This window comes from Oncorhynchus clarkii, chromosome 12 (genome assembly GCF_045791955.1).
Source record: "Oncorhynchus clarkii lewisi isolate Uvic-CL-2024 chromosome 12, UVic_Ocla_1.0, whole genome shotgun sequence".
In the NCBI taxonomy this organism is placed as follows: domain Eukaryota; kingdom Metazoa; phylum Chordata; class Actinopteri; order Salmoniformes; family Salmonidae; genus Oncorhynchus; species Oncorhynchus clarkii.
In genome coordinates this window covers 39,054,049-39,066,189 of record NC_092158.1, presented here as the reverse complement: position 1 = coordinate 39,066,189, position 12,141 = coordinate 39,054,049, and the positions used below count along the sequence as shown (strand labels likewise).

At 39.9% G+C, this 12,141-nt stretch overlaps 1 protein-coding gene across 1 annotated transcript; it reads left to right on the top strand.

Annotated features, from left to right (window-relative positions):
- Positions 1-3,469: 3,469 nt before the first annotated feature.
- LOC139422026 (protein MIS12 homolog) lies at positions 3,470-9,294 on the top strand. The gene is made up of 2 exons (XM_071173167.1): positions 3,470-3,499; positions 7,484-9,294. The coding sequence occupies exons 1-2, from the start codon at positions 3,475-3,477 to the stop codon at positions 8,143-8,145; spliced, it is 687 nt and encodes a 228-aa protein (XP_071029268.1). The 5' UTR covers positions 3,470-3,474; the 3' UTR covers positions 8,146-9,294.
- Positions 9,295-12,141: the final 2,847 nt, after the last annotated feature.

The following is a 12,141-nucleotide window of genomic DNA, read 5'->3' as shown; positions in this document are numbered from 1 at the left end:
CCTTTTGCCACATTTCAGGCTTCAAACATAAAGATATAAAACTGTATTTTTTTGTGTGAAGAATCAACAACAAGTGGGACACAATCATGAAGTGGAACGACATTTATTGGATATTTCAAACTTTTTTAACAAACCAAAAACTGAAAAATTGGGCGTGCAAAATTATTCAGCCCCTTTACTTTCAGTGCAGCAAACTCTCTCCAGAAGTTCAGTGAGGATCTCTGAATGATCCAATGTTGACCTAAATGACTAATGATGATAAATACAATCCACCTGTGTGTAATCAAGTCACCGTATAAATGCACCTGCACTGTGATAGTCTCAGAGGTCCGTTAAAAGCGCAGAGAGCATCATGAAGAACAAGGAACACACCAGGCAGGTCCGAGATACTGTTGTGAAGAAGTTTAAAGCCGGATTTGGATACAAAAAGATTTCCCAAGCTTTAAACATCCCAAGGAGCACTGTGCAAGTGATAATATTGAAATGGAAGGAGTATCAGACCACTGCAAATCTACCAAGACCTGGCCGTCCCTCTAAACTTTCAGCTCATACAAGGAGAAGACTGATCACAGATGCAGCCAAGAGGCCCATGATCACTCTGGATGAACTGCAGAGATCTACAGCTGAGGTGGGAGACTCTGTCCATAGGACAACAATCAGTCGTATATTGCACAAATCTGGCCTTTATGGAAGAGTGGCAAGAAGAAAGCCATTTCTTAAAGATATCCATAAAAAGTGTTGTTTAAAGTTTGCCACAAGCCACCTGGGAGACACACCAAGCATGTGGAAGAAGGTGCTCTGGTCAGATGAAACCAAAATTGAACTTTTTGGCAACAATGCAAAACGTTATGTTTGGCGTAAAAGCAACACAGCTGAACACCCCATCCCCACTGTCAAACATGGTGGTGGCAGCATCATGGTTTGGGCCTGCTTTTCTTCAGCAGGGACAGGGAAGATGGTTAAAATTGATGGGAAGATGGATGGAGCCAAATACAGGACCATTCTGGAAGAAAACCTGATGGAGTCTGCAAAAGACCTGAGACTGGGACGGAGATTTGTCTTCCAACAAGACAATGATCCAAAACATAAAGCAAAATCTACAATGGAATGGTTCAAAAATAACATATCCAGGTGTTAGAATGGCCAAGTCAAAGTCCAGACCTGAATCCAATCGAGAATCTGTGGAAAGAACTGAAAACTGCTGTTCACAAATGCTCTCCATCCAACCTCACTGAGCTCGAGCTGTTTTGCAAGGAGGAATGGGAAAAAATGTCAGTCTCTCAATGTGCAAAACTGATAGAGACATACCCCAAGCGACTTACAGCTGTAATCGCAGCAAAAGGTGGCGCTACAAAGTATTAACTTAAGGGGGCTGAATAATTTTGCACGCCCAATTTTTCAGTTTTTGATTTGTTAAAAAAGTTTGCAATATCCAATAAATGTCGATCCACTTCATGATTGTGTCCCACTTGTTGTTGATTCTTCACAAAGAAATACAGTTTTATATCTTTATGTTTGAAGCCTGAAATGTGGCAAAAGGTCGCAAAGTTCAAGGGGGCCGAATACTTTCGCAAGGCACTGTATGATGAAAATTACAGGCCTCTCTCATCTTTTTAAGTTGGAGAACTTTCACAATTGGTGGCTGACTAAATACTTTTTTGCCCCACTGTAGATAAAAGTCACCTTGTCCGAGAGATGTACAGTTATCAAAATGTCACGCCAAGCCTACACGAAACACAGCCCTTATTTTAAATGTTTCTTAAAATCCCCAATGGGAAAAGGGAATGTTTGAAAAACGAATGGAACCATTTCCCTGTTTGACCTCTAGGTTTTATGGGTATTATGACTCATACTGTGGTACTACACTGAACAAAAATATAAACGCAACATGTAAATCGTTGGTCCCATGTTTCATGAGTTGAATTATAAGATCCCAGAAATGTTCCATACGCAAAAAAGCTTATTTTTCTCAAATTTTGTGCACAAATGTGATTACATCCCTGTTAGTGAACATTTCTCCTTTGCCAAGATAACCCATCCACAAGTCAGGTGTGGCATATCAAGAAGCTGATTAAAGAGCATGATCATTACACAGGTGCACCTTGTACTGGGGACAACTAAAGGCAACTTTAAAATGTACAGTCTTGTCACACAACACAATGCCATAGATGTCTCAAGTTTTGCAATTGGCATGCTGACTGCAGGAATATCCACCTGAGCTGTTGGCAGAGAATTGAATGTTAATTCCTCTACCATAAGCAGCCTCCAACATCGTTTTAGAGAATTTGGCAGTATGTCCAACTGGCCTTACAACCGCAGACCATGTGTATGGCATCGTGTGGGCAAGCGGGTTGCTAATGTCAACATTGTGAACAGAGTGCCCCATGGTGGGGGTGGGGTAGTTATGGGCAGGCATAATCTACGGACAACGAACGCAATTGCATTTTATAGATTGGCAGTTTGAATGCACAAAAATACCACGAAGCCAATTGTGAAGGCCATTTTTTAAAGATATCTGTAGCCAATAGATGCATATCTGTATTCCCAGTCATGTGAAATCCATAGATTAGGGCCTAATGAATTATTAGAATTTACTTTTTTCCTCATATGAACTATAACTCAGTAAAATTGTTGAAATTGTTGCATGTTGCGTTTATATTTTTGTTCAGTATATATTGTCACCTCTCTGCATTGATGTGTGGAGAAATGTATTAATCATTTTTCATTCTGTGTGAAACTTTTTTCAAAGATTTCAAACTTCAGTTACCCTCAGGCTACCTGGTATAATCTAGTTAATACTGGTGAGTAGGCCTACTTTTCTACTGATACATAAACACTTTTAGCTACATATTATTTTCTTACTCAACTGTTGGCCGGATTCAGTCTTACCTCTCCTCCATGATTTTCGTCCAATTTTGAAGAGTTAAAAATGTACAGGATAATGGTTATTTATTTGGTTCTATAGTTCTAGCCTTATTGTTGCGTCATAATGACATGGAGATTTTATAACGATACAATATTATTAACGTTAGTGATGTTATGTCTAGACAAGAGCCATACCTAGCCTTCTATTTAGAAATTCGAAGCTATAAGTATTTTTAAAAATCATTTTTTGTCATTCTAGCTGCCCAATATGCGGTCTCAATTCTCAGTTATAAATGTTACAAAGGCAGCCAAAGAAATGTGGTCTATTTCAAATAGTTACAAAATAAAACTAAAATTGTACTTTAATGCCTTTTAATTGATGGTGTGAAAATGCTAATATGGTTCGTCGTTGGGCTTCTTGGGTCTCCACAATGGTACTTGTGCCTTGTGGTCCACAAAGCCCGTCTCTTCCTGGTTCATCCACGGAGTTCTAGGTTCAACCAACGATGTGTTATGTGCTCCGCCAGAAAAGTAGACGGCGATACTGTGCATGCAACATCTTGTAGTACCAGATGACGACTACAGACAAAGGGCGCGGGAAATTTGGAAATGGCGGAGTACATAACCAGTGAGGGTAAGGGGCAAAATAATAAGAAAATTATTAATTCTTTACGAATAGACATTCCAGTATATGTAAATAGTTTGTTTGACATGTTCGCCTAAATGGTTGCCTATCCATTAACGCCAATAGTATGTGTTTCGCACTAAAATGCATTCCTCGACGCGTCCGTAGTCATCGTAATAGACTATGTAGCCAGCTAACGTTAACTAATTAGCTACTCCAAAGATATTGATCATTCATCTGACTACTAGCTAGCCTAGTTGTTTCTTAGGTCAGCAATGTGTTTCAGAAGTGGCTTGCGTGATTAACTAGTAGATTGTAACGGCCTAATGTGATGTTTCATTAGCCGATACATGTTAGGTAGCTAATGTTTAGCGTAGCACAGGGACTTTTTAATATTTCCTCAATTCCCCACTTGGAAGACAACCAGTATTCTAAACGTGTCTAGTGTCATGTCTAGTTGCAGGCTATTCGTTTGAATTTAGAAAATGCTCCGTAATTATATCAGTGCTCCCCCATGAAGTAACTTTAATACAAATGCTAGGCAGGTTTCTATTAACCCAGGTTTATTCGACAAAATAAATGTAATTGCGACGTGTAATGGAAACGGCAGATGGGAGACATTTTCTAAACTAAAGATCGATATCAATTTTTATCTGTTCGACAGAGGGCGAACTTTATTGTGACAAATGATGATGGAAACGGTTTTTTGGAATATATTATGGTTGCCGAATCATTTTGAATGTACCCGGGACACGTGATGTCACCTTAACTATTAAAATGCAAATGTCTTGCAAAATATATTTTTTAAGCTATAAAATATTGTTCTGATTTTCAAGAATGCCTGAATTGTTTCACCTTGCTTTTCTGGTTGGCTGGCAAGTTTGACCATCAAATTATTGCAGATCTACAGTAATGCAAGTTTCACCATGGTGATATGTTAGCCATGATAATTATAACAGTCTGATGGCCTTGAGATAGAAGCTGCTTTTCAGTCTCTCGTTCCCAGCTTTGATGCACTGGTACTGACCTCTCCTTCTGGATGATTGCGGGGTGAACAGGCAGTGGCTGTTGCGCCGCCTTCACCACGCTGTTTGTGTGGGTGGACCGATTTCAGTTTGTCTGTGACGTGTATGCCGAGGAACTTAAAACTTTCCACCTTCTCCATTACTGTCCCGTCGATGTGGTTTGGGGGGTGCTCCCTGTGCTGTTTCCTGAAGTCCACGATAATCTCCTTTGTTTTGTTGATGTTGAGTGTGAGGTTATTTTCCTGACACCACACTCTGAGGGCCCTCACCTCCGCCCTGTCTCATCGTTGTTGGTAATCAAGCCTACCACTGTAGTATCGTCTGCAAACTTGATGATTGAGTTGGAGGCGTGCATGGCCATGGCAGTCATGGGTGAACAGGGAGTACAGGAGAGGGCTGAGAACGCACCCTTTTGGGGCCCCAGTGTTGAGGCTCAGCGGGGTGGAGATGTGGTTTCCTACCCTCACCTGGGGGTGTCATTTCAGCTCATGAAACATGGCACCAACTCTTTTCATGTTGCAGTTGTATACTTTTGTTCAGTGTATTAACACCCATCAGCCAGCTGGAACAGAGTAGTAGTCTGACTAGGTGATACTGTATTTTTAATAGCTATTGCATGACATATTTTGTGAAACAACATAGCTAGCTAGCTAGGTAGTTTTAACTACAGTACAGGAATGTTTGTTTAGTTGATTGTATTTTTATTGCTATAAACCTGAGGTTAACTATAAAAAGTGATTATTGTTGTTATCCAACCAGATCATAATGTCTGAACACTTTTCTATTTATCAGCAACACATTTTACAACCAGGGGAAAGGAGAGAATGAGCCAGTTGTAAATGTTTTGACTGGTTAAATTTGTACAAAGCACATTAGAGCCAAGAGGAACTCACACTGTACAGAACTTGGGCCCTATTTCCAATGTGGTCGTTGAAGGAATAGACAGACCGCAGGATTAACCAATATAAATACAGTTCTCCATCCAGCGTTTGTACTGTCATGAAAAGTCATGGCATTTTAAAATAGTTTTCCAGGCCAAGAAACATTTTGGGAAAATTATAAAATCTGAAAAGTCATGAAAATGAATTTTATAATTTCTGTTAATGTAGTTTTATTTAGGCACATTTTTTAAATATTTGATCAATCAAATAAAAAATATACATATCAGCCAGGATCAGCATGACACTTTAGTGTCTGTTTGCGCGCATCACTTGCATGTGATGCTCCCGAGTTGCGCAGCGGTCTAAGGCACTGCATCTCAGTGCTAGAGGCGTCACTACAGACACCCTGATTCGAATCCAGGCTGTATCACAACCGACCGTGATTGGGAGTCCCATAGGGCGGCCCACAATTGGCCCAGCGTCGTCCGGGTTTGGCCGGTGTAGGCCGTCATTGTAAATAAGAATTTGTTCTTAACTGGCTTGCCTAGTTACATGAAAAAATATATAATAGTAATTTATGCATGTGTGCGAGAAGAGTGGGCCTTTGCCCAAGGAGAGAGAGAGAGTCGCACATTGACGTAGCCTATAAAATATTATAGAGAACAGACTAACTAGGTAGCCAATTCAAAAACATATATTGTTCTATAGTTCGCTGTTTAGCTATTATTTGTATGCGTTGTTTTTGTCATGTCCCCCCAAAAATTCCACCGACACTTGCAAATAAGGCCATACAAAGTTGATTTGCTATTTTTGAATTATTTGCTTTTTCCATTAATAATTTAAACTATTATTTTTGACGAAACGAACGATTCACTTCGCCATTGCATTAGCTAGGATTTGGTTCAATCGCGGTGAATCGAATCATGTGAATGAAAATAATAATTTGTGAATCACAAACAGTTATTTTGGGAAAAAATATTTGATGTGGCTTCAACTTGTTTTGTAGATACTAGCAGTTGATTTGGGGATCAAATGTATGGGAAATTGCAACTCAATAGATGCTAGTCAGCCTGCAATGTAAACACTTTCTAAGGTATATTTGACTAAAGTTGAAGAGGTACATTTCCTGAAGAAAATATGTGGGCTTGCTTTAGCTGAATATAGCGATTTGTAGCTTACCATAGCCATTCGATCTTTGATATATTGAATGAGCTAATTCTTTAAAAAGGCACAAAACCTATTTTGTTGCAATCAACGGTGGTCAACCATCCCCCAGGAGAGCTAATGGGTGTGCAGACTTTTATTCCAGTCCCCTTCTAACAAACCACATTTTAGAAATTAGCTGCTCATCCGGGCCTAGATAAACTCTCAGATGTGTTTTAAGCAGGGCTTAATCAAGAGCCTGCACACCCAGTAGCTCTCCACACTGAGGATTGACCACATGTTTTATACAGTTGCGTAACAGGTATTCTACTTAAAAAAAAAAATATATATATATATATATACTTTTATTTAACCAGGTAGGCCAGTTGAGAACAAGTTCTCATTTACAACTGTTTATTTTTATTTTACCTTTATTTAACTAGACAAGTCAGTTAAGAACAAATTCTTATTTTCAATGACGGCCTAGGGACAATGGGTTAACTGCCTGTTCAGGGGCAGAACGACAGATTTGTACCTTCCGGTTACTAGTCCAACGCTCTAACCACTAGGCTACCTGGCAAAGATAACGCAAAGCAGTGTGACAAAAACAACACAGAGTTACACATGGGATAAACAAACATACAGTCAATAACACAATAGAAAAAAGTCTATATACAGTGTGTGCAAATGTAGTACTCGGGGGGGGGGGGGGGGGGGGGGGGGTGTAAGTGCCTTGCACAGCGACAGGAAATGGTGCATGGGATCAGAGAGCAGCCTTCCAGTGTCTATCACATTACGCTAACTTTTTTATGTACGTATAAAAAGGAAGCGCCAATTGTTGGTAATGCCACCAACTGTTTGTCATGGAAATTCTATCTGTCAAAATATGAATGAACCTTGTGCATCCCAATGTAAAGACAATATTTTGCCTTCTTTTTTTCTAGAGGAGGCAACGTCTCCCTCCTCCCTCAAGCTGTACGAGGCACAGTTCTTTGGTTTCACCCCTCAGACCTGCATGGTGAGAGTATACAGTGCCTTTCAGGACTGCCTGAATGAATTGCTACTTGTCGTAGAAGCAGTGTTCGTGAGAAAACTAAGCGGGACTGAACCAAATGAAGAGCAACTACATTTAAGGGCAAGAGAATGCACCCAAAAGTTGCAGATATTCCTTCAGGAACGCTTCAAGCGTCTGTCTGGTCGCATGGAAACCGTTTTGGTCAACAACGTCCTCTCAGTCCCGCCAAATGTGTTGCTGCCTGAAGACCAGCCACACAAAAAGTACCCTCAACGTTTAGAGGAGGTTCTTAAGCTGGAGTCTTCCCTGGCGGAGCTGCAACAAGCGTACCAAGTGGAGGTGTGTGCCAGGCAGGCCTTGCTGGCTGAACTGGAGGAGCAAAGAGAGGTCCAAGAGCAGCTGGATGGGATCCTGAGATGGATTGGAGAACTACAGGCAGCATGGATGCAAGAGGGAATGGGCAGCTTTCACAACAGCTTCTGTGTGATGATGCAGTCGGTCAAGAAACTGCAGGCTGTCTTTGGAGAGATCAATAAGAAAAGCAAAAGACTGAATGAGGACTCGTCAGTGGGATGGACCCACATGGTGTAAAATACTTGTTAGTGGTGTTGCGAGATGGGTAGGTTGCAGGTGTGGCAAAATTCTGACTTGGAATAGCACCCTCTGTCAGACAAAAGACAAATAGAATTCTATGCCTTTGGATGTATTAACAATTATACAATTTGTCAGACACAAGTCTTACAAACAAGAATGTGAGCAGTTTTTAAACCATAATTCATCTTTGGTTTGATATATTTACTTTTTGATGGTTTACTATACATTCTAAATATATTATCCACAATTTGAGTAGTAAGAGGCTCAAGCAGTTAGTCTTCTTTTTATTTTTATCTCCCAGTCTTAACTCTGGTTCTTTGAAAAGCATTTTTTATTTTTTATAAATGTATGTTAATTAGTGAATTAACTTTGGAGCCATAGTCACCACAAGGGGGAAGCATTGGTTTGTTATTGCCATCTCAAATGTAAATTGACCAAGCAGTGCCATTGTACAGTGTGAATTATTTTTGATTCGTTGCCGTATTATCTTTTTGGCAAAATCATTAAATGTACAACACTTTAATAATTTTGAATGAATAAAAGTGTAATTGTGCAATTGCATCTGATTTAAATCAGGTATCATTTAAATCATTCCAATCCTTTCTCATCATGGTCTCTAAGTCAGATGCAGTCTAGGCTTGTCTGTGATGTCTAATGCTGTATGATGTTGACTGACTGATAAGTAGCTGGTTTGACAGTGGGCTGCTCTGACAGTATGGTCTTGGTGGGAGTCCCAGCAGTGATCATACAGTTGTGTGATGTCCATGGCTGGAACCCCAGGCTCCATATTCACAAAGGGTCCTTCCTGTTAATGGATACCGGGAATGTAATTACAGCCTATGTTTAAGAAATACAATAAAAACACATTTAATTGAATGTTGGCCTACATTTTACCAGCAGAGAGTACATTCAAATAGGTGTACAGATTTCCCCCCCAAAAAAGGCAATATGCACTGGACATCCAACATGTTGTTCTGGTTTCAGTATGTTCAGATGCACATTTACATGCATGCTCACAACCCAATTCTAAATTCATTGTATAATTATTTGAATCATTTGTTAGCCTGTTGTGGTGGATCCAGTTAGGTAACATCAAAGTAGCATAACATGTCTGTGAAGTCAGGTTCAAACCTTTTCATGCTCATAATTAAACATGAGACGTATGTCTGGTTTCTTTTTATTTCTGAAGCCTGGGGATGCTTTTATCTCCATCTCTTCATTCAAAGACTCAATCATGGACACTCTTACTGACAGTTGTGACTGCTTTGCGTGATGTATTGTTGTGTCTGTGCCCAATAATGTTTGTACCATGTTTTGTTGCTACCACGCTGTGTTGTCATGTGTTGCTGCCTTGCTATGTTGTTGTCTTAGGTCTCTCTTTATGTAGTGTTGTGTTGTGTTGTCTCTTGTGATGTGTTTTGTCATATTTTAAAATTATTTTTTATCTCAGCCCTCGTCCCCACAAAGGCCTTTTGACTTGCCTAGTTAAATAAAGTTAAAATAATACTTTCACATCTTAGTCTACTCAGAATATTAATGTTGTGGTTTATTATGTATAAATGTTCCACAGCCACCTCACAATTCCAAGACGTGTAAAGGCACTAAATATTTATCCGATGCAGTAGATGTGAGTATGCACAATGGAAACTTAGATCACAAAGAATTGGTACCGTTTGAAAAATGTACAACATTTTTGCCAAATTTCCATACAACTATTGTGAATGTTATGGTACATAGAGTGTATTGTACAGTAGTTTTGCTCTCCCAAAAAGTGACATGTCTTAGATGTAGTGCTGCTGGAGGGCTAGCACTGAGCCTGAGCAGAATAAAAAGGATGAGGAAAGCAGTGAGCGGTCTGAATATGGGGGAGGGGAGGACTGGGTTAGCAGCCCCACCCTCTCGCTCTCTTTCATCTCTCTCTCCCGTTAACGCCAAAGCAGCGGGGGGGCACCCAAACGAGCCCAAGGACGCAGGGATGGAGCCTCTCATCAGTAGGGTGGAATGGGAAGACTGGACAGGCTGCCTACTGTAAGCCCTTCCTCTCTTCAATCCCCTTCTTTCCCATTCCCTCTTTGCATCTCCCTCTCTCCCTACCCTGCCACTGTTGGATTACACCGGGGCTCACGTCCGCTGATAAATAACTTATCTTTCTTTTTCCACCTTCTCACTCAGCCAGGACACGTTGCTGACAGGGCTGCAGAGTAGCAGCTATCCCTGAGTGGGCCCAAAATAGTGTTTCTGTCAGATAGGGAGCCAGTGAGGCAGGAGGGCAATGTTAATGAAGTTCAATCTGGGATGGGGTGATTAAGAAGGGTGGAGTGGGGGAAGAGAGACCCTATTAGGTAGTGAGAGCTCTTTCTCAGTGCAATGGGGGATACAGGGAGAAGGCTGATTTGAGTATGTACAGGTTTGCTTGGTGCCCTTACTACTCTTGACCTGCACACCATGAAAAGAGTGACTCTTCAGGGGTGACATTTTAACATCCCAATCTATAGTGCCACTATGATTGGTCTTGAATGTCATTGATATGCAAGGAGGGTAGTATGATCAATATTGTGGGTGTAGTCAGAGGTTTCTCTACGGTTGGCTAGGTCTTATGCTGATGTAGCTACAGAAATTAAAGCTTTATTTGCAGTTAAATTGCATAATGTGAATACTGACATAGTGAAGTAACTCAAATGTGATTCAGAGATCAAAATAAGGGAAAACATTTGACTTCATTTGAGCAGTGGTGTAAACTTAAGTGAAAATACTTTGAAGTACTACTTAAGATGTTTTTTTGGGGGGTGTCTGTACTTTACTATTTATATTTTTGACAATTGTTACTCCACTACATTCCTAAAGAAATTAATGTACTTTTGACTCCATAAATGTTCCCGTGACACCCAAAAGTGCTCATTACATTTTCAGTGCTTAGCAGGAAAATGGTCCAATTCACACACTTACCAAGAGAACATCCCTTAACATCCCTACTGCCTTTGATCTGGCGGCTCACTAAACACAAATGCTTCGTTTGTAAATGATGTTGGAGTGTGCCCCCAGCAATCTGTAAATAAATAAAAAACATTGTGCCATCTGGTTTGCTTAATATAAGGAATTAGAAATGATTTATACTTTTGATACTTAAGTATATTTAAAACCAAATACTTTTAGACTTTCAATTTTACTTGAGTCATTTTCTATTAAGGTATCTTTACTTTTACTCAAGTATGAAAATTGGGTACTTTTTCCAGCACTGTTCAAGAACATGTTGAACAATTTACAATTGCGATTACAGAAGGCCTGTAGTGTGAATATGCAAACATTTATATATATATTTTTTATTCAGGTAGTTCATATTATTTATGATCTCTTGTCCGTTTCCATTGTGCTTCCATCTATTGGTAAGTCCTTTTAGAAAATGGGATGTTGAGATAAGATCATAAAGCGTATGAGTAATGGATGATCAATAGGGCTTGTGGAAAGTTCTCCTTGGGCTAAATTTACATGGACAGATTATGCAGCCAATCAATGGAAAAAAGCTGCTCAATTATGCATACACAAATGGCTGGTTAAACAACTGGCTAAACAGTGACCCTATGGTCATATGTCCTTACATGAAGTTGTCAATAAGATTTAGGTTTTCATTGAGCATGGCTACTTTTAGCTAGTTATTTCCTCATTGAGAAATGTACACAATTTGGTCCCACTCAGGTTTACTTAGTGGCCTAGTTGAATTAGACACATAAGACTCAAATATGCACATTTATATAAAAAATATATTCTGTCCAATTCTTACATGGACATATAAGGCACATCATAAAACCTCTGAGAGTACAGTATGTTTCAGTACGCTTGTGGCTGGCAGAACATGGATTAAAAAGAGAATTCATCTTTATTCAGCATGGCACATGGGGAATAACCCTGGCATGAGTTCCCCACACTCAAACAATGATTACACATATTCAGGGTTTCTGTGGTTTCAACTACACTCATGTTCCTATAGCAACCAGA